The sequence below is a fragment of the Bolinopsis microptera genome, chromosome 1 (genome assembly GCF_026151205.1).
Source record: "Bolinopsis microptera isolate Bmic1 chromosome 1, MBARI_Bmic_1.0, whole genome shotgun sequence".
In the NCBI taxonomy this organism is placed as follows: Eukaryota; Metazoa; Ctenophora; class Tentaculata; order Lobata; family Bolinopsidae; genus Bolinopsis; species Bolinopsis microptera.
In genome coordinates, this window is record NC_087072.1 from 11,028,677 (window position 1) to 11,050,792 (window position 22,116).

The 22,116-nt window shown below is 38.3% G+C and overlaps 1 protein-coding gene across 1 annotated transcript; it reads right to left on the minus strand.

Moving 5' to 3' along the window:
- Nucleotides 1-1,384: 1,384 nt before the first annotated feature.
- Nucleotides 1,385-5,724, minus strand: LOC134815811 (uncharacterized). The gene is made up of 7 exons (XM_063824401.1): nt 5,637-5,724; nt 5,145-5,304; nt 4,524-4,722; nt 4,072-4,181; nt 3,106-3,280; nt 2,342-2,458; nt 1,385-2,074 (listed from the first exon to the last, which is right to left on the minus strand). The coding sequence occupies exons 1-7, from the start codon at nt 5,684-5,686 to the stop codon at nt 2,001-2,003; spliced, it is 885 nt and encodes a 294-aa protein (XP_063680471.1). The 5' UTR covers nt 5,687-5,724; the 3' UTR covers nt 1,385-2,000.
- Nucleotides 5,725-22,116: the final 16,392 nt, after the last annotated feature.

Sequence of the window (22,116 nt, forward strand, 5' to 3'; positions counted from 1 at the left end):
CCTATCTATAGTTATTTTAGTATCCCTAATTGAAAATGTGTCCTAAACTAAATTTTCGGCACTAAAGATTAGATACAGACAAATGTTAAATTTGTGATTAGAATTTTCGTTCATACTCAAACTGTACCCACTTTTTCTTCCAAAAGAGCAAGTCGTTCGTGGTGATTCCTCACTACCTCACCGATAGGGACACCTAAAGTTCTTTGAGTAACAGCCGCCGCATCGATCCTGCTTACTGCATTTTCACTCTGTTCCGATGGAGCTTGATCATCATCTGCATGTGAACTCACCATGGAACCTTGAGTACCACCCCTTGGTACAGTACCCCCTCTGGTAACCGTACCTCCTCTGGTAACCGTACCTCCCCTAGGTACAGCACCTCCCCTAGTAACGCTACCTCCCCTAGTAACGGTACCTCTAGGTGCTGTCCCTCCACGTGTTGCAGTGGGTCCTCCTCGTGCTGCAGCAGCAGACACAGCTCCTCCCCTAGAGGACACAGGGCCACCTCGACTAGGGAGGGTGCTACCCCGGATAGGTGCGGCTCCTCCACGCCCCGCGCCGCTCCCTGGGGGCAGGGTTGCGGCCCTCTTTAAATCTCCTCCCCCTCCTCCTCGCGAAGAGGCTGGAAGTGTAGACCCTCGAGTGGATGCTTGTCCTGACATTAGCTCGGCAATTAGGCTTTCGTTATACTGGTTTGCTATGAAACGAATAAATGAGTGTTCAAAGTGTGTTATGGCAATGTGTTTCACTCCTGTCTTGTCTGAAAAGCCGGAAATAATAGCGTCTGTGTTCACATAACTTGTTGTAAGCATGGTATGGTTAAGACTTGGATATCACATGCGTTAACGTGGTTAATTTGAGAAAGGACCTGTTGGCAAAACGCATTTTAGCCGCAAATTGAGTTTTTGAAATGGGAAAATTGGAAGTGCACATCAATTTCAGAAGATTTAGGTTCCCTCCAGTTTGACTGAACTGTGTTGTTATGATGCTCCTCCCAGTTCTCACACACGTGGACATGGAGTAAATTTATAAAACGACCATCCGAGAAGCCTAAGAAGACATGAAGCACCTCAAGTTTTTAGTCCCTAATTCGGATCACTACTTGATTTGATTGTCTGCTAGACAGCTGGCTGCGACCCTCCTGCCTAGTTTAATGATGTTCGTCTCCCGGTGGTTCAACTCGTATAAACTTTGGATTAAAAAACATTCCCACTGTTTGATCCTTAATTAAATTCGGGTTAGATCGTACTTAGGAGTCGACTGGGTACCCTGCCAAGCTCGGTTAGTCATTAGTGATAATGACTTAGAGATTTGGGACTACTGTTTATTAGACAGATAAGAGACTTGTATTGAAACGGTAAAACATAAAAGTAAAACAAAGAAATTAAAAAAACGCAAAGCATCATTAAATTATTTAAATTCTGACACAGCAAAGCAATATTATCATGCCAAAATACCTTTAATGCATTTCGGCTGTTCAGGCATCATACTATTTACAGTTAAAAATCAACATCGTCCTAGAAAGTTTCTAGTTTCATTGGACCTCTTTCTCCTCGAGTGTTCTGGGCCACCGGATATTCGCAACATAAATAATTAAATAACCTAAATATATTTACGCACAACTAACGCCGGAATGTTTTTACTTATTTTCAGCTGTAGAACTTGAATTGTTCGGTGTAGCAAGCCACTACTGCTGTATCCTTCATCGGTCGGCCAGCTGTGGTGTGTATACATCGTACCATTGCGGGGAACACCCCTGCAGCCCAGTATTGTAGTAGAGTTATACTATCTGAATCTACTGTCTCATATCGTGAGAATCAGTCCTAGTCGTCTTCCTCCTCTTTTTCTTCTTCAGGGGAAGTTTGTTTTTGCGGGAAGAGGTCCTCAAGTGCGGTCTTGGTTATGAGGGTTTCCTTCGCATCTAGATTTTTCAGCTCTCAGCTCTATTCTTTCGAATAAGTTAGTGTTCGTGAGGATTAGCACGAGGTATGTAATCTCCACTAGCTGTCTCCAAGAGTATCTAAAACTCTCATGAACTTCCTCCTCATCTTGGGCCTCTCGTGTCTGTCTAGCACTGAAAAAGTAAAGACACGTTAGTGGGGAACACTTTATATTTACAACTTATGGAAACCTTCATGGCGCAGTGCTGCATGTTTTTACGGGACGGCAATGAAAAAATCGTGCTGAAAACTTAAAATTTTCGCTTAGAACTTACAATTCCGCCTCAGAATTGAGTTTTTAAAACTATTGGCGTGACCTTTTGTCAAGTTTTCCCAAGGATTTGACATGATAGTTAAAAAGTGTACATAACACAATATATAGTAAATAAGTTGGTACTTACTTAATAATTCATTAGATTTATCTAAGACATCCTCCATTTTATTAATGTTATCGGCTAATCCCGATAGCTCGTTACTCATTGCTTCCATCTCATACGCAACGTCTCGTGGAAAATCTTCTGAAAATAGGGCTTTGTTAATGAATGTTCCACAAAGTTCTAGCTATTACACTTTTTTATTCTATATTTACATGTCGTAAATGTTACGATGTTATTATTGTAATGTCAAACGTGACAAATACTGATTAGTTTTCACGAAAAGTGTCCGATCAAAGGGCTAAGATGGAGCAAAATGAGCATATAATTTAGTTTATGTAATTTCTATGCCGGACAGGATGTTGAAGACAGCGAGTTCTCGTTTAATGACAGAACTTAGACCGGTTTATACGATCATGAGCCGTGCTTCATTTTTTCGCGGCATGATAAAACATCGTCATACTAAAGCCACTTTAGCTGTACACGTACGCATCGATTCCCAGTATGGGCAGTAACAAAATCGCACATACGACCATGACAGAGACGTTACTTGGCGGAGGGATGGGTTTATTGCATGTTTGTTTTACCACGTGACACCCAGGTGTGGTTTGCAGAGGTGTCACTAGGCAACAAACAAACAAAACGTGCATCACCTCCCCATCTGTTGCTCACAAATCCCACATCTAGCAGAAAAGTGCGGGAAAGTGTGCAGGGAACGCGGCAACTAGACAGCGTCTGAGTATATCTATAAGTGGGTGATACAAGTAAAGTATTTGGAAGTATAAACTTACCATGTGAGTCGGTGTCAGGAGATTCCGGGATTCTATCTGGTATCTCTAGTTTTCTGAAGGTGGTCACCCTTACGCTCTCGTCATCAAATATGTCTAAGTAGTTGGTGTCACTCATTATCACACAGGATATGGATTTCTGGAATTCTCCGCATAACTCCCAAGCTCCTTCCAATACCTGGAAATAGTTTGTTGGTGAGTGCCGGGTTTATCATTATCTGTAAAACTCAATTGCTCAATAGTATTATAGTATTAGTATGGTATGGCTATGCAATTAACGAAATTCTTGGGGCCTGTAAATACTTTTGTAAATATTTGCATTTTGTACGCTTGAAGCCTTACAATTGCATGAACGGGCCAGTTGATGTTGTCCAAAATTTAATGAGTCAGAATTGGTTAATTTCATTGGCAATGAAATGGTCCACCGCCCTAATTATGTGCATTGTGCAAACGCTTTTAAAATATCCAGAAGTTTCCTACGTCAGCACTGAAGTTTAAACAACACGTGATGCAACACAACTAATGTTCAAACATTTTTCAGGCTCCTGCGTCACTTTCAACTTATGTTAAAGTTCCAGGAACTGGAGGTTCCGTTATATTTTTAGGCCCTTTCTTCTATATAAAGTTTGTCAGGTGTCAGGTTGTCAAGGCAATATATTTTTAATTTTTGTCAGTTGAAGGGTTAAACTCTTCCTGATTTAAAAGTTATCGTAACACGTGGAGGGGGATTTGTTTTATCGTAACACGGGTTGCTGAACATTGAGCAATGAAACTGGCGCCACAAATTTAATCTCACATGAGCAATATTTACTATTATTAATTATTATACTTGCTAAAATAGTGGAAGTATCCGTCAATTCACGTCAGAAAGTTGTTAATATTGCTGCCGTAATTTTCGCACGTAAGGTTAATAAAACTTAGTGACTATGTTAATACAAATGTTATTGTTAGTGGTACAATTCAACTTACTTCGATATAATTAGAATGGGAGACTATTAGGTATTCGGGAGCGTTGAATGATTTTCGCCCGTTGGTAAAAGTAAGACATCTTGCGTCTCTGCAGATCTTCAGTCTAGGTCCTGAAAGATAAACCGGGTCAGATGAGCTGTTGTAAACGCAATTCGGCTTAATCTTAATCTTACTTTCTGATGACAAAGCGCAATTACGATCAGTATAGCCGACTACTGCGGTGTTCCGATCTAACTGATGAAATGTTAAAATGAAGCGTCTTCTGGTCTCTACTCTTGAGCAGATCTCTTAATTACGAAAGCTTTAAAAGATACCAATAATCATTCTTTAAATATTTCCCAATTTTACTTTTTAAAGTTATCAACTCCACGTCAACATTACAATTATTCAGTAAAGTGTATCGTAGTAGTACTCCAGATATATCAAGATAAGAGATTGAGAACTAGACTTACGTGGAGGGGGGAAGTCGAAAGTAAGGGCTGCTGGGGATCTGTGGTCATCTAACATGGCTCGCTCGGCCCTGTTGTCCCTGGGCCTCTTGTTCTTCTTGCATCGGCACCTCTTTTGTTTCTTTTGTTCTGATGATGATGAGGCATCAGCTCCTGAGTTCCTCTTTCTATTCCTTCCTCGACCTCTGTTTTTCTTTGAGCTCTGTGGGTGGTAATGCGGTTAGAACAAGCTTTTGTCACCCTCCCACAAGTAGCAGCTACTCAACTCATGAGAGTCCAAAGTTTGCCGGGTTTAAAATGTTAAGTTGTTCTGAGGTTGGAAATGATATCATGTCTCAGGCTGCAGGTAGCTTTCTCCCGCTCTAAAGTTATTACTGTGCTGTGGTTTTGCAGACAACTGTCAGGATCGCAAATGAGTTTTACATATCACCTTACAGCATCATCAGCTGAATTATTACAACTAGGATCTGGTCTAAGAATAGCTTTTGATAGATTGGTGATAACGGTAGGTGACTTCACAACCATTCATGGACTCGAAACAAGTTTGATAGATTCGTATGTGAGACACAGCATGACCGGTGATTTCACGGTGAATGGCTAGACACTCTGGATGATTTAACTTACCGAGCATTCGGTGTCCCTGGAGAATCTCTTGTTGCAGTTCAGGTCTCTGAGGTTGGTGGTAAGTTGGTTGTTCCACTCGTTCTGTGTTTTTGGTATAGGGATCTGGGCACACACCGTACAGTAATGGTTAAACTGGGAGGTCATGTACAGTATGACGATTCTGAAAGAGAGATTCAAGTTATACGTACAGTTTCTATGAATAGAGTTTCGATATTATAATTAGTATCAAGGCCTCATCATGCCCACTTATCGTATATCTCTAATATCACGTCCTGTCTATTTCTGGCAAAAATGTTGCCTAATGTAAAGCCTCCGACTGACTCGGGTGAACGTCTAAGTCTTCACTTCATAGTTTCACAGACTTGTTGGTTTTATATTTTCATATCATTTGTCGGTTATATTGGTGCTAGAAAACCTTCAACATACGGAAAGGCATACTAATATAATAGAGGGTTGAAAACCTCCAAGATACGGAAAATCAGTTTAGCTTACCCTTTCAGCAGTCTGATGAGCTTGTTGTATAAGAAGTCAGTAGTGTTCATTGTTTATAAGTCCTATGTGATGTGTTCATTTCAGTCCTATGAGATTAAAACATTGAGATTTCCATTTTTAAACCAAAAAGACGACGTTAATAGATTTCTTAAATAATACAAACTATAAATGTCAACAAACACCATCAGAAATATAGCTATGGTAATAAAATCACTTAAATTTGCACAATCGCACATGCAGCAGGATGGATTGGGAGCATTGTGTGCAAATACATTAGTGATTGTTATGATGGTAGGTACCCTCTTATTCGAGGCTATATCTGAACAACTAAGATAGCAATGATTGCCCAACAAACAAACAGTTTTGTTCTATTTTTATCTCTATCACAAAGAGCACGTGTCCCCAGCACTCAGTGGGTATGGTAAAATACCCGAATGTTTACCTCCACAGCTGTACAGCTCGGTAAAACGTGCTTAGCGATCCGAATAAGTTTGCCGTTTTGTTTTAACTTGGAGAACACTCAACTAACACTACAGCACACCGTACTTTACCGACACAGAGCTTTAAAAGTGATAAAGAGGACCGCCAACAGCGGTGTTTAGATGCGAATATTTAGCCAGGATCTATCTAAACAATCATCTTGGCAGGTATACCCCCGCCAAGTGGCGATCCACCATGCTCGATGGTTACAAAACCGACTTAATATTTAAAGGCTTCCCCGCTACTAAGCAAAAACATTGAAGTATTTCGATATTTTGTGATCATTAAAGCTTGATATATGTATATATATGCCTGCAATAGCAACCATCTAACCATGTAATAAGCAGAAGTTAAGCTGATAATGAATACTCATAATATTACAAAATAGTTGATCTAACGAAGGTGTGGGGTGAGCAGCAAGGTTTGTAAATTACATTGTACTGAAGTGGTAAATGAGTTTGTAATTGGGTTGCAGGTACCCGCGGTGGGTGCCCGGCCAGTGTAGCCTAGTTTCCAAGGTAGCTAATTAGAATTAGTCAGATGCAGTTGGATGGGACTGGGTCTAAGTAAATGAGGAGAACAAGTTAAACTACGTATTTCTTTCCGTGTTAGGCTTCATATGTGGTTTACAGGTAGGTAGAACATCAGTTCTACTGTACTGACAACTCAGGTGGACTGTTCTAGAATGTGCTGGGTTTTGAAGCAGGTTGGTTATCACGAGGGAGAGCTGGCAGTTCCGAGGAGATATGAAACAAATCAGTTGGACCGGCCGAACAGAAATGAATTGGATTAGAGCACCAAGAAGAGTTCGAATATTTTCCGAATGAGTCATTTATAGGTGAGTCATCGGTGCCAGAAATTTGTGTCAAGTAAGTCCTTGTCCAGATAATCATTGTTAACAAACAAAAAGGGTCATTATTAATCAGATTAGGCCGGCCATTCTTCAACATTTAGCATCTTAGACCCCACCTTTGATTTAAGAGGCTCCGGTTAAAACCAGCTCGTCTCTGGATATATTATGCGCTGTATTTTGCATCTTATTACCGCCTTAATTATTGTATTAAACGTGTTATAAGTGTGCAAGCCTACCACTCTGAAGATACATTGAATCAGGATATACAGAAGACAGGAAAACGAGGTCAGAGAAAGCGAGCAAATACAAAATAATAACAAGCGGGAATTATTAGCACTGTAACAGAACGAGAAGGTTCATTAATGGAATTTGAGTAGAGGATGCTAATTTATATAGGGATCTAGTTAAAACCCTAGACGTGCACCAGCTCGAGTGGGATTGATGACGATATGGCACAAGTGGGAGGTATGGGCTCTAGGTCACGAGGTATAGGATATAGGTCACGTTATCACCTTCCCTTACACACGCGCTGAACTGCTCACCTCCCAATTAACAATCATTGCCTCGTCAAATATGTGAACTCTTAGGAAATACAGTTATGCAGCGTTAGAGACTGGGTTAATTCGGGCCGTGCTAGGAAAGAGGTGAAACAAAACAGATAAGTTCAATACGAAATATGCTTTGTAACCGATGGTAGCGAGTGAGTGACATCAGTGCCACATGTTCTCAATCCATCTGACGTGGCTCTCAATCTCTGCACAGTGTTGCTCCATCCCCGCCCTCCTCCTCCTCCTCCTGCATGCTTCCTACCTATTTAACAATTAACTGTGCTCCCCCTCTTCACGTGTGAACACATGAAGTTAGTAGACACGAGACAGCAGGCCAGTCTGACTCCAGGCCAGTGTCTCGAGGAGTACAGAACAATGAGCGGTAGATTGTTCTAGACCACCACTTTTCACTGATTAAGTCAGCAGTAAATGAGAGTCAGTAGGACTTCTGTCCTACTCAGTTTGATCAGATAATATGCGAGATGTTTCATCCCGCACCAAGCAGTTCAATGATGTGACATATCAGACAGACATCACAACTCCCGATGTCATTACATTGTGTCATACCATGAGGTGTGTGGGATTCAAGCCATACTGGTATTAAATAATAAATATCAGTGCTTGCAGATCTGCCATTATGCAGCCGGAACTCAACTGTTGCAAGTTAATGGAGCATCAGGGAGATAATAGCTCAAATTAGGGTCCAGTTAACATATCAAGTTGCTGGTTTCAGACACCAAACTAAAGCTTAAAAGTGACTAAACAACTACTCTTTATCCCTCTGTTAATTTGAACTCTATAATCTGTAGATTAAGGACCTGAACGCGTGAGCCCATCAGATCTCCAACCCCCAGAAAATTACCGTGCGAACTGGCAAACCTACTATAATTTGATTCCTAAAAAACAAAATCTAGAACATCTAATACGCCCTACAATTACTGAATTTGGTTGCATTACCCCATAAGATTGGGTGGCGGACTGATAAAGGCTGGCCAGGGACAGGCAGCTCAGGTGGCAGATAGCTAGCAGGAACCCGCCCTCACAGCCTCCAGAACATGAGTACAAACCAGAGAGAGAGGGAGAGAGCTGAGAGCCAGTGCAGAGAGATGGCTATCTTGTGCCGCTCTCACACTAGGGTCCAATAACATATTATTCATTTCCGTTTACAGGAACAATTGGGCACTGCTGTCTGCAACTTTTATGTACAGTGTGGTACGTTGGATAAATTGAGTTCGAGAACATTCGATTACTAGGACACAAAGGTTCTGCCACATGTTCTTTCAATTGATATTAATACGATATTATGATACTAGGAAAATACTGCATAATTATGTTGCGGTATGAATTAAAAGATAATCTTCAATGAAGGATAAAATACAAACACAACGATCCGAACTTGAGAACTAAAAATTGGCAAACACGCACAGATGATTCGCCTAAGAACTAAAAACGTGAGTCTATCTTTAAACAAGTTTAAACAATTTGTAAAAGCTGCGACAAAGACTGTAATCGCGTATTTAAATCAAGAAGAGCTCACGAAAACTTCTGCATGAAAATCAAGAGGCAGTTAAAAACCTTGAGTTAGCATGAGATGACCTCAGATAGATATTAACAGGACACAGGACACTGGAGACACTCACACAGCCGCACTAGAACAGCTCTACAGCTGTGGTGATTATCGTCTTAACTCTTAGAGCCTTACTTTCAGCTTCATTACGAGATTTAACGACCTGCACTTATCCGGCTATTATCTGGTTAAATCTTCGTTATAGCAGATGTTAGTTTGTTACTATTATTAGATCCATACCTACTTATGTTATGTTCTATTTTGTGTTTAGATGCTGATCATTATTTGAATTATCTAATTAACGTGAAATTATTCGGCCGAAAATAGCAGCAGTGATTCGGTTAGGTTGGAGCGGCAAACATACAACACTGAGAATTAAAACATGGTGAGATTGACTGATGACTCATAATACGAAGATAAAGACGAATAACCGATGACTAACCAATAGGATCAACATACGAGAAATAAAATCAAGATTCAATATCGGGAACCGAATGAATGAATGACTTTCTGACTTGGTCTGGTAGACATCGGAACTGTTCAGACGGGAGTTTGACAAATAGTCCGACCCGCAATTCCAAGTAGATATCGTAGAAAGTTTTCGTAAAGCAATTAACTGAAAGAATGAACGTTGGATTTTAACCGAAAAGATCTCTCCAAATTCATGTCTGACTCTGATCGATCGGGGCAACACAAAATATAACCTTTAAGCGTTGAGTGCTAAGGAAAACAATTACGTTACAGACGTATCACTATAATATACGAAATGAGTATTACTATATTTTTTAGCGATACGAGAGAGCTGCAGTTGAGTAACGGAACAAGTTTTTTGAGCAAGCTAAAGGCGCTTCTCATCAGGGGTCTAGACCGGACAAGACAGCTAATCAGTAGACAAAGCAACGCGTGATATGAGATTGAGGTACAGTGCCAGTTTATTCGGGTATGATCTAACGAAATCACATTTGCACCCGGGTACCCTCACTTCTCTCTCGATCAGCTATGACAGAGTTTTAGTGGCTCATGACCATTATCAGGAGCCTGGGAGAGTTGTGACTTTTGTATTTAGCGGTTCTCACTTTTCATGACTTAAGCGGGAAGATGGAGTAATGATAACGGTTTCTTGTATATTCATGGTCGGCTGAAGTTAAGGATATGATTGAACAAACGAAAGTAAACAAGGCCAAGGCTTCTTATCATTAGAGCATTCAATGAAAAGATATACAAATTTTATTCCGTTATTTGGAGCCTGTATCCGTCTTTGATCTGTAGTTATCGCAGTTAACGGAACCACTACACTGATAAGCCTGGGATACCCTCACGGCTTGACACGGTGTTTTGATACTATCTCTACAACTAACTAACTCGCGTGGACCTCCATCTTTATGAACGTGTGTCGGGACTCCCGCACAAAGCGGATATCGTATAAACTTGTTTGGTAATACCTATCTGCAAGGGGTATCACAAAAACTTTCCCATTGCCTCCACGTGCTGCGATCATGACACATGATAACATTTCATATTAAATCACAGTGATGTTGATCAATAAAAGATGAATTACATTGGTGGGATTAAGAACGTATAGTTCCTGAAGCTGAGCTCTAATCGATGATCCAATATTTCCTATTTAATTTTCATTTAACAAATCATTTGTTTGCCTTGCAGAGGTATGGTAATGATTCAATCGAGTCATGTAATGTCATTTCATTCTAAAGTATAGGCTGGCTATAGGATATAAACTGATAGCAGAAAATAATTAATTTAATTGAAAGAAGGTAAGAAAAATAACAAACGAAACAATCGATGATAGCTAGATCACCTAGACCATTGACCTCTGATGAAAGAAATCTCAAATCTAATTTAAAGGGTCAGATCTCTTTTCCAAGATTTTATTAGATACGGGTTGCTGAACATATCATAAGTAAGAATAAAATAACTAACTATCTGTCAGACCAGCTTCTTTAAATATCGACGATAAATTCGGCACATGTCCTTATATGGTTGTAGGGATAAAAATAGGCACTCGTCCGAAACCATGCATCTGTCAGAGGTCCCGATCTGACATCTGGCGTCCAGCAGTCAAAAATCATTAAAACTTCCTGGGGACCTTTTCTCTTTAAAAGTGTAGGTCTTCCGCTAGGAGGCCTTAGATAAGCGGTACTATGGCGGAAAGGAACTGGGAAGCCTTACATGATGCAACCTTTAATTCAATCCGGAATTTTGATCCAGCGGGAATATTATCAATTACTAAAAATGGGGTACACCTTCACAAGATTCCTAACATGATTCTATAACAGAATAAGTAACACATATAAGTTATAAAGCGAAGCTCCCGCACATTGCACAAGGAAGGCTGATTATGAGTATAGGATTTCTGTCACTACTAGAAGACAATTTGCCTGAATGCCTCCCACACTAGAAATTTGAAATTTAATCCATGATTCAAATTGCAAACCTCAGCCCCCATATAATTCTACAAATTATACAGACGGGCGCGTTAGGACCCCGGAATAATTTCAATGCGCATCCTGAAATTTGTGTCTGGTTTTTTGAATCAGTTGTAATTCTTAAGTTTTGGGATCTAAGGGACCCCGTTTTGATCCTAATGCTTCTTGACCTGGCACGAAAGGTGTCAGCACCTTATTTCGTAGGTAGCACAATGAATGGGGCCCCGTGATGCTCTCTTGAACCTGTTCTAGTAGCACACATGTCTCGTGGGCTGCAAACCCACCGCGTTGTTTAAACACCCGAAACTTCTAGTTTGTACGACTTCCACAAGCGCGTTAGTTCTATAAAATCATCAAGGCATTGACTGGAGAAACCAAAAAATCAGTCGCGATTAAGGAATGGGATACATGTTTAACTTGACTGAGCCTACAAAGTGCCTTCTCAAAAAAATCTGCTCAAATATGTGGTTGGAAAACCAAATAAGTGGTTGAAAAGTGAGCCAACCACCATTGGCGAACCTGCTTGCGGTATATGGTGATCTAACATGTTACTGTGAGGCCTTACTCTGAGTAACCTTAAAAAGAAGAAAGAAAAGCTTGGCTTGTGACTGAGCGCCGTTGTTTGACCTCCTCAGTCCTCGTTGACCAAACTGAGACACGAAGTCGGCATTCCTTAGAATGATCAAACAATGGTTTCCAAGGGGCAATTTTATTTAAATAGTTGTCAGAAGATGTTATTGTTCTAACTTAACGGGGCTGTGGGAATTTCCTTCTGCTGCTTGCCATTGGCTGGCTTAACACCGGAGCACATGGCATTGGCACATGATTGCTGTGAATAGCTATTATAAACGAAATAACAACCATGCGAATTTTTTACTGGAAAGTAAAACACGGATCGCGAATTCTAACATCTTAACTCAGCCTTTCCCGCCTCTTTGTTAATGGATTTGACGCCCGCTGGCCCCAGGTTGGTGCTAACCGCCACCATTTGACGGAGCCCATGTTCCTGTCTCCGTGAACCCGTACGTGCTGGACGTTGGTGGAACCAAGCTTGTACCGAACTCTCTAGATCTTGTTGCGGTCTTGTGAAAGGTGCTACCTAGAGTGACTTGAACGAGCATTGTCACGTTGTGAACGAATATCGTGCAGTGGCACTGACTGATTCTACTGGAAAATTCACTTCGTTTTGAATCATACGTAATGTTTTGACCAGTTAGGGGAGCAGTGATTGGTACGGCTTTTCAGTACACATGCAGTATGATAACCAGGTCAATTATCTGTAATTCTGTAGTGCAAGTGTGTGAGAATAGGACGAAGTAGCTGTATAGTGTTAGTGTTATCAGACAGTACCAGGAGACATGCTGTACTCGAGCTGTGATCCCCTGCATTATAAGCTAGCTGTCTGAAACGTAATATTCTGAGAGTGCTGTGAAGTGAGACATTTCAGTTAGAGGGTTTGAGATGGCTTCTAAATGAACATCCTGGCCGTTATTATCGCTGGAAAGTGACTAACACTCTAAAAGGTCGAGATTATATTTATTGCTTTATTGTTAATGTCCGGTGCTGAGGAAAATGTCGCCTGTTCCAAACCTCTGACAAGAGGACCATCAAATAAAGTTTTAATAATAGAACTTTACGTGAGGATATTGACAGTGTGTGTATCAATGACACATACTAAAAAGGATTTACTTATTAGAACTATGTCACTGGACGGCCACAAGAATGAATTTCTTTATTAGATAGCTATATCTTTGTACTTTCAATAACGGTTTTAAGGGCTTTCTTGAGAATGAGATGTCCAGCACGTATGCAGAAGACGTTGATATTAGCCTTTTAGAAGCGATTGTTCATCAAATGATGTACGGAAATGCATTTGTTATTAATATTATGAAGCAAGTAGCTAGCTATATTATTGCCAAACTTCCATGAACTATTAGAATGGATTTCTTTTCTCTCAAACATTCTAGACCTCTTAAAGCGATGGATGATCTAGAATGAGGTAATGATGAGCACAATCGTATAAACATAATGAAAGCAGTGATAGTCAGCAGTTAGTCATTGTATGAGGAGGGTGCCATGTTAATGTCGTGTTATATAGTTATCTATTTCCTGATCAACTCCTACTGAATAAGACTCTGCAGGTGTAACTGTTAGTCTTATCAGACAGTACCAACACATTTCTTGAGCTCTCCAACATTCTAGACTTATACAAGCGATGGTTACTCTAGAATAATCTAATGCGAAGCATAATCATAAAATCATTTAGTCCCTCATTTTTTGCCACCCTAAAACCTATGTCGTAATAGATAGATATCTATTTCCTGCCAGCCATAATCTGCTACTGACTATTTTGTAATTTCATGCTCTCTATACGCCCCCCATTAGGTCATTTTGTAATTTTCCCTGATTTTGCCGATATATAGAGATATAGATTTTAGATGAAATTGTCACAGTTTCAGTTTTTACGATAATTTTATTAGTTTAACATTACTTCTGCAAGCGTATAATATTTGTCAACTGATGCACGAATAGATTTGTCATTTTATTCAATATTTAACATATTCAGTAGGCATCCCACAAATTTTCAGTTCACAAACAGTCGTTATAGGTATATCATAGATCCGTCAAGTCGAATATCCTATATATATTCTATCCGGTTCCCGATAAGTGCACTAAATTGAATTGTCACAATAACATACTACTAGGTTTCAAAAATAGGAAATAAACGTGTTTTAGATCGGTTCAAACTACAAAATTGAGCATATTCAAGCAAGTAGTTATAAGTTCAAAAAACACAGTTTCAGGGGAAAAAACGTCAAATCGAAAAGACAAAACTGCTATGTCGAAATGCCACGTCCATGCGGTCAAGCTGACGTTATGATAGTGACGCTCTACCATTATGCGATCTTAGAAAGGAACAGATTACTATCATTAGATTTTATCAATTTCTTGGAATCCTGCCAAATGAGTCGACAATCTCCTTGCGAGATGTTGACTCGTTAAGCCAGAAGGAGAGCAGCAGATTAAAAGTTTACAACTACAAAGTAATAACGGTAGAGCTCATAAGATGTGAAAACAAATAAGTATTAGCACTAAATAACGTCAGAGCTGGCGACAAAGGATGGAAAATGTTCGAGATTTGCGGTAGCTCTGATTTATAAAAGGTTCCGACTTCTGGGCGGGTGCTGGGTGGGCCTGTGATGGAAAGTTTGAGGTAGACTAAGAATTAAGATGTGTAAAGTATCCGGCTTTTATAGTGTTATGACGGTATCATGGTATTATATCGTCAGAACAATAACAATGGTATGACGGTATTATGATTTTCTTGAACTATTAGAATGGATTTCTTGAGCTCTCAAACATTCTAGACTTCTAGAAGCGATGGTTGATCTAGAATAATTAGCTAATAAGGAACACAATCATAAAATCATATAGTCCCTCCTTTTTTAGTTTATCCTACTTCTCAATAAGTTCTATAAATAGAACTAAAGAACCTAGTCTATCAGCATTATGATAGCAGGCAGTAAGCACTAAGCAGTTACTCATGGTATGCGGGGTTGCCACCCTAGGACTTGTATGTCGTATTAGATAGCTATCTTATTTAGCTATCTATTTCCTTCCAGCCATAATCCCACACTTTTAGACGGCATAATTTAAAACCAGACCATTGGGCTTTATGATAGTTCGGGTGATTTTTCCTTACAGTAATTTTCATAATTATCTCATTTACAAGACTTTAGTGTTATGACGATATTATGGTATCATATCGTCAGAACAATAACTATGGTATGACGGTACTATATCTCATTCGCAAGACACTTTTAAAATACGATTTAAAATATTTGAATATTTAAACTGCTACATTCCATTAAAATGTCGTAAGCATATCTTGTTAGTTTTCTGTTTTTCCTTTTCATTAATCGGCCAGGTAGCGTAGTTGGTTGATCATCGGATTTGTAATCGTAAGATTGCGAGTTCGAATCCCACTGCCTGCCTAGTCGTGGGGTGAGCGTCGTTGACGCTCTGCTAAGGATCCCGAGTGGTCTATGTAGCCCCACGGTTCACTCAGCCGAATGCTCGAGAAATCGGGTGTGAGGGTTAAATGAGGAGCTGTGCTTGATCAACACAGCGAAGCCTCGGGCGAAGAAAGTGTGGCATAGTGCCTTAACCGTTGCTGGCCTTAGGAACGATCCTTCGGCTTCTTGTAAAGCTCTTCCTTGAAAGTGCTGGTTTACATTGTAATGCAGGTAATGCCGAAGTAAAATAACAAAGGTGGTCGACTCATTCGATGGCCTTGTTGCGTCGCAACGAATCCTCATAAGATAAGATAAGATAAGATAATCTAATGATTTCATCTTATCCAATAAAATACTTCACTACTTCCGTCCTTAAAACCGACTAAAAAAGGCCAATAAGATTGTGAACCGTTAATAAAAAGGCTAACCAATTTACCTGTTGAGAAAACATGTGTTTATGGCAAAACTCTCAAAAATAGCAATTTGATTTTGTTTAAGCTATAAATTTGGATAGAATCGTTTATGAAAATGACAGGTAGTGAATCCTTAAACTAGCGAGTGTCTATTTTAGGTCTTTCATTTTCTTTTTGAGTTCATCCTTTTTGAGGCATAAAAAATGATTAGTGTTCAAAGATTCTTCAAAAGTGCCCTGCTAGAAAAGTTGGAATTTTTGGGCCGGTTTCAATTATGATATTCAAATGTTTCGACGTTTAGGACCGAGAAAAAAATATCCAACTGAATTATCATATGAATATGTCCGTTTGGGAGATATAAGATGTATCAGGAACCATCCTTGAAAAGTTTTTTAAATATCTTATTTTGAGATAGGTTGGTTCTGTACTCTATAGGATATTGAGAACTACCAGAAATTTGTTCTATCGCAAATCGACAGGCATTATTTCCCAGAACTGCAAGTCAAAGGTTGGATGTCTAAAATCTCGAGTACGATTCCATTTAAATAGAGAATCTTCTGGTAAGTGTTTTGACGTCAGCAACCCTAATTTGATTAAAACAACTAAACATTATGATTAAACATTATGATTAAAACAACTGAACCGCAATAATCAAATTATTGGAGGTAAATTATGGTTTGAGGTCGGTTAATTATTTACTTATTATGAGTTAGTGATCCGTTCCACGCCACGGATAGCAATTTCATTTAATTTACCATCTTGACAGGATCTTTAACACCCTTATTAAATTACCTTAATTATTACTGAGCTATTTCAAGTCGAGAGTACGTAGCGATTTCATGGAATTTATTATCTTTACTTGTGACCGGAGTTTTGGGATCAATTAAAAACCCATCAAAATGACCATAATCGTCACATACATGTTAGCGGGTTATGGATAATATTAATAGGGTTGATGATTAACAGAGTTAAAGTAACTGTTAGACCTTGGCCTGTCAAATTGTAGGAGCGACTAGTAAGTATAAAGTTAGCAGGGTTAAGGGAAAGGACTACAGACTTAGGAAATTGTAGGAGGGCACAGCGGCTATTAGGTAAGTAAGCAGGGTTAAGGGAAAGGACTACAGACTTAGTAATCTCTCTTTACGCTGTCGATCACACTAAGGAGTAAGGATTGTAATGCATGAAAATCAGTTTTAACTTGCTCTTAAAAGTTATGCCCATCGATTTGCAACAAATCAAACAGTCAATAACCTGTAGAACTAACTTAGGTTGAGATACGATATTTTCCACGAATGCAAATATCCCAAACTAGAAGCAGAATATAATCCAAACTTTAAGTTGAAAGTTCCAAGAAAAGTATGTGGTCTTGTGGTGCCAGTGGCGGTTTATTACAATAATCTGTCCATAAAGAGGTTGAACAAATTATGGTAATTAATAATTATAACCAGGTTTAGTCGGGAAGTTGTATGTGATAATTTGAACAAAAGGCTTATTTTTACTGGCAGAGGATTCTTGAAACATATAAGTGATACGAAAGTTTAATATAGCAGGAGATTTTAAAAAGTGAGTTAATCACCTTCAGCTTATTTGTAATCTGAACGTATTAAAAGCAAACGAATACGAGAAAGAATCAATTATTGTCTCAAACACATGTTCTTTTAGTTTCTTATATACAGGGTGAACTAACTTAGATTGAGATACGGTATTTTCCACAAATACAAATATCCCAGACTAGAAGCAGAATATAATTCAAACTTTAAGTTGAAAGTTCCAAGAAAAGTATGTGAAGAATAATATTAAATATTTTTCAGCGCTAAATAACACAAAAGAAACTTCTATAATATATATTTATATATTGAATGAAAGACTAAAGATTCCAACTCTATTTTATATTTCCCTCGTTTAGATATATTTAGATATTGCACAAACAGGTTTTAAGATGCACTTTGGGCCGGACAATCGAAGAACCGATGAAAAAGTTTAATTTTAGTAGATTTTCCCCCACTCTCTTCGTGCAGATGAATGACCTGCAATTCGGTGTCCTTGTTTTTCGCCTGCTACGCCCGTTTTCCCTTCTTATTAATACTAGACATGTTAAAAATGTGTCTAGCTGACTCTTCAAGATGTGCAGGCAACATGACGATGAGTAGAGACTATTGTTAGTAAAGCACACTGTGAATCTCACGGCTGGTAAATAGAAATTATTGACCTAGGACTGACCGACTGCTTATATTGTATCGTATAGAATGGGCTTTTTATGAATTTGTTACTCCTTTACTCAACTGTCTCGGTAAATTAAATAGACAACTTGTAAAAAGAATAGCTATAAGCCGGCTAATAGCCAGTTGGCATTGTACCTATTTGTATATTGTAACAAGAATTGCCGATATATCATCACAGACTTCAAAGTAGACGAATATAAGTTAAATTATGCAGTAGACAATGAAAAAACAAAAACCTTTAACACGTATTTTGTTAAGCTCCAACTAATTAAGACGGCCACGAGGTAAATTAAACAAAAGTTTAATTCGCTTCAGCATGAATGGTGTTGTAATTGTACCAGGAGTGATTACTAACATTTCCATTATTGAGTTACAATTATCAGATAATTTGTTTTGTGGATTTAAGTGCGAGGGTCTTGCGGTGCCAGTGGCGGTTTATTACAATAATCTGTCCATAAAGAGGTTGAACAAATTATGGTAATTAATAATTATAACCAGGTTTAGTCGGGAAGTTGTATGTGATAATTTGAACAAAAGGCGTATTTTTACTGGAGGGTTCTTAAAACATATAAGTGATACGAAAGTTTAATATAGCAGGAGATTTTTAAAAGTTAATCACCTTCAGCTTATTTGTAATCTGATCGTATTAAAAGCAAACGAATTTGAGAAAGAATCAATTATTGTCTCAAACACATGTTCTTTTAGTTTCTTATATACAGGGTGATCAAAAATCCGGCCACCATTTACTTTTTGAATATGATTTGACAAAGAGTTAAATCATGCACTAAACAGTGAAATAAATAACCATAAGCTATCAATAAACAAGGAGTTAGGGCAACTTGCTAATATTCTGACCGACAGTCCATGCACTATTGACGCACCATCTACACAAATCATATGACTGGTTGACGCATGGTTGACGCACGGGTGGTGCACAATGGTTGCACGACGTACCGTTGACGAACGATCACTTGAATCATGCTTGTACAACTTGGGGTGCCAGAAGTGGTTCATTACAATAGAAAGTCTAAGAGACAGGCTAAATTATGGTTATTGTAACCGATGAAGTGACGAAGTTGTATGAGAAAATGACAATAAGTCTTGCAATCGATTACTCACTCAAACACATGTTCTGTGAGTTTATTAGTTAACATAATATTAGCTCTACTCTAACAGAAGGTGATGCAATCCGTTTTGAAATTGTCGGTTCCAATTACCTCTTACTTCTCTTATGATTTGCTTTTGATTTTCTCATTAGTTTCCGTTTAAAACCTAACTTATTCATACATTTTAGCCACTGTTTGTTATTTATTAGTTAAACTATAACAATTCAATTAGAAGAATAGAGTGGAACTGTATAGAATTATTTCTACTTCCAATCCCATTATTGATAACATTTTGCTGCTTTTGCTTTTTTTCTTTCGTTTCCTATTCCAATATTCCCTCCAATACAAAAATAACTACTCGACATGTTCTGCAGAATTGAACTGATGTGTCGGAAAGGTTTTTTATATCCTTTCGGGAGTTTCGTTTGAGCTACCGAAGAGTTAGCGAACAGCGTCATACTCATATATATATATAAAATGTTAACAATTTTACATTTATCTGAGATTAATACTTCACCAGGATATCACTGCTTCTACTATTTCAATTAAGTGTGTTATATGACCAGAGCTATAAAATATCAAATTCACAAATTGAAAATTAGCCTCTTTACCCTTCCACAGAAATGAATAACGTGTTTTACAAACTCATTTAAAGATTGGCTTCCTTGTCCGTGTTTTTCTTCAGATTTCAGAATATCCATCAATTTAGCAACAGCATTGCAAACCTAGGGTTTCACTCGATGTTTGCTTCCGGTTTTTATGTTTTTAGAAGAATATCCTGCTTCTATTTCAGTATTTCATGAAATTTTCTTTAATCAACAATACTCAGTAACCATGATAATAGAACAAAGAGTTTTTGTTCCTTGATCCTCGTTTTACCGTTTTAAAAAGGTTTCTAAATTAATCCGAGAAGATGCTTACCGTTTATTATAGGGTTAGCAATTTGAAGTTACGGCAATATCTCGATATTTATTAGGCATAGAAACTCAAACTGGAAGTCTCTAGAAAGTGGAAGTCTCAAATTAATCTTCGTCATTGATTATTGGAAACCCATCACCCATTTAACAATCGACTGTAACAAATAAATAACAAAATCTTCAAAGACATGATGTAATTTATTTGCGATGCTTCATATTTAATACGGGACATGGCTATGCTAGATCTTTATTGAACCGTTTATCGAAATATCTTGTTATAATAGTCTGTGATTTAAATTCTCTTTGTCAAACCCAGGCTCCGGTCCTTGAATTGGGAACATGATTAATTTAAATTAGACATGTCACATCTAAATGAGCTTTCCGAGAATTCAATAACTTGTTCGTTACTGTGACATTGTGACGCTATGTCTAACTCCAATGTAAGTGCACGTATATAAGCTGACAATTGACGCGGATGGCAAAACAGTTGACGTGGTTCCGACTCGACAAGTTTCAAATTTGGGGTTCTTATTAAATTATTAGTTCAAGACTATCTTACAGCTCCTATCTTTAAACTACTTCTCCTCCAGAATTAAAACTACCAAGTCGAAACTTTTTAGCGATTTGCCACTTTTTTACATACTCAACATGCTAGTAAATCCAACATTAAAGTTGAAGGATTACCCAAAAATAATACCCAAAATAGCATATTACATTACATCACCTTCCATTTTAAGCTCAAGACCCAAGAGACTTGGCTAATTTTAGGAAAGAAGGTTCTGAGAAAACAAACCCCGCTAAATTTGGTGCTAATAATTAATTATTGATTACAGCACAATTTTTATCGATATCATTATGTCATGGAGCAGTGTCAAGAAGGTTCGGTCCTGCCTTCTAACGGTAAAATATTCTTGGCGGGTAAATATTTTTTAGCGGTTAAATTCTTTTCTGAGTGGAAATTTGTCTTCAGATGTCAATAACGTATAAAAAAAGCCAATTTATTGACTATACAGCAGTTTTTGTTGTTCATATCAATACTTCAATTTGGGCAAGAACTAAGGCCTATTTTTTCTTGACAAATAACTTGTCTTCTTTCAGCCAATAGGGAGGCTGCATTTCACATTCGTGGGCGAGCATAATCCTAAATCTCTCGCCATATAAAAAACCAGCCATGAGCATTTTCAAGAGATATTTATACTGTTAATGCGACGTATGGTGCAACATAATAACATGTTACAATGTTACATTATATAAACATGTCTGGTTTATAAACTACTAGTAGTTCCTCAACATATAGCATTGTCAACTATCTTCTTTGATCTCTGTCGAACTTCGCCTTGCATTGATTTGCATTTAAACTCAAAACTTAAGTTCTTTGATCTCAGCAGAATAGCTGACAGGCTCATTATTATGAAGACACAACTTTAAAGGTCCTATTCTCACAAATACTTGCCCAATTGTCGTATCTTCAACTGCTGTGACGACAGCAGCTTCTACTGCTGTCGTCACGAGAGAGACAGCCATGTCTTTATAAGTTTATAACTTGACGGTTTGCAATTGGTTTGCTATTTCTTGGTTATCAGACCGTTATTGGCAATCTATCCGACAAGTCGCCTCACATTGGTCTACTTATGATCGGAGTGATGTGGAAATTTTAGTATCGATGTGGTTTGATGCAAATCCTTAAAAATTTACGATTCTGAAGTAAATTTTTTGGGGAGGATGGGGAGATTTATAATTTAAATCACTACAGAATATTATTTAAACAAAAATTTTACTGAAAATCTGCATCAACAAAGTTTCCTCGGTTAATAAAAACTACAAACTAATGTTCATCACGACTTTTAATTCGCTAGTAATAAGTTTTCCTTTGATTTTCATTCCTAAGCCTGATTTGTACATGGCATTGTGGCC

What these genes read in the sequence shown, in the direction of transcription:
- LOC134815811 (XM_063824401.1), bottom strand. Translation starts at nt 5,686, where the DNA reads ATGAACACTACTGACTTCTTATACAACAAGCTCATCAGACTGCTGAAA. An exon ending in TTTCGACTTCCCCCCTCCAC is followed by an intron (nt 4,182 to 4,523) that starts GTAAGTCTAGTT and finishes TTTATCTTTCAG; the next exon opens with GACCTAGACTGAAGATCTGC. An exon ending in TAAATCTAATGAATTATTAA is followed by an intron (nt 2,075 to 2,341) that starts GTAAGTACCAAC and finishes TTACTTTTTCAG; the next exon opens with TGCTAGACAGACACGAGAGG.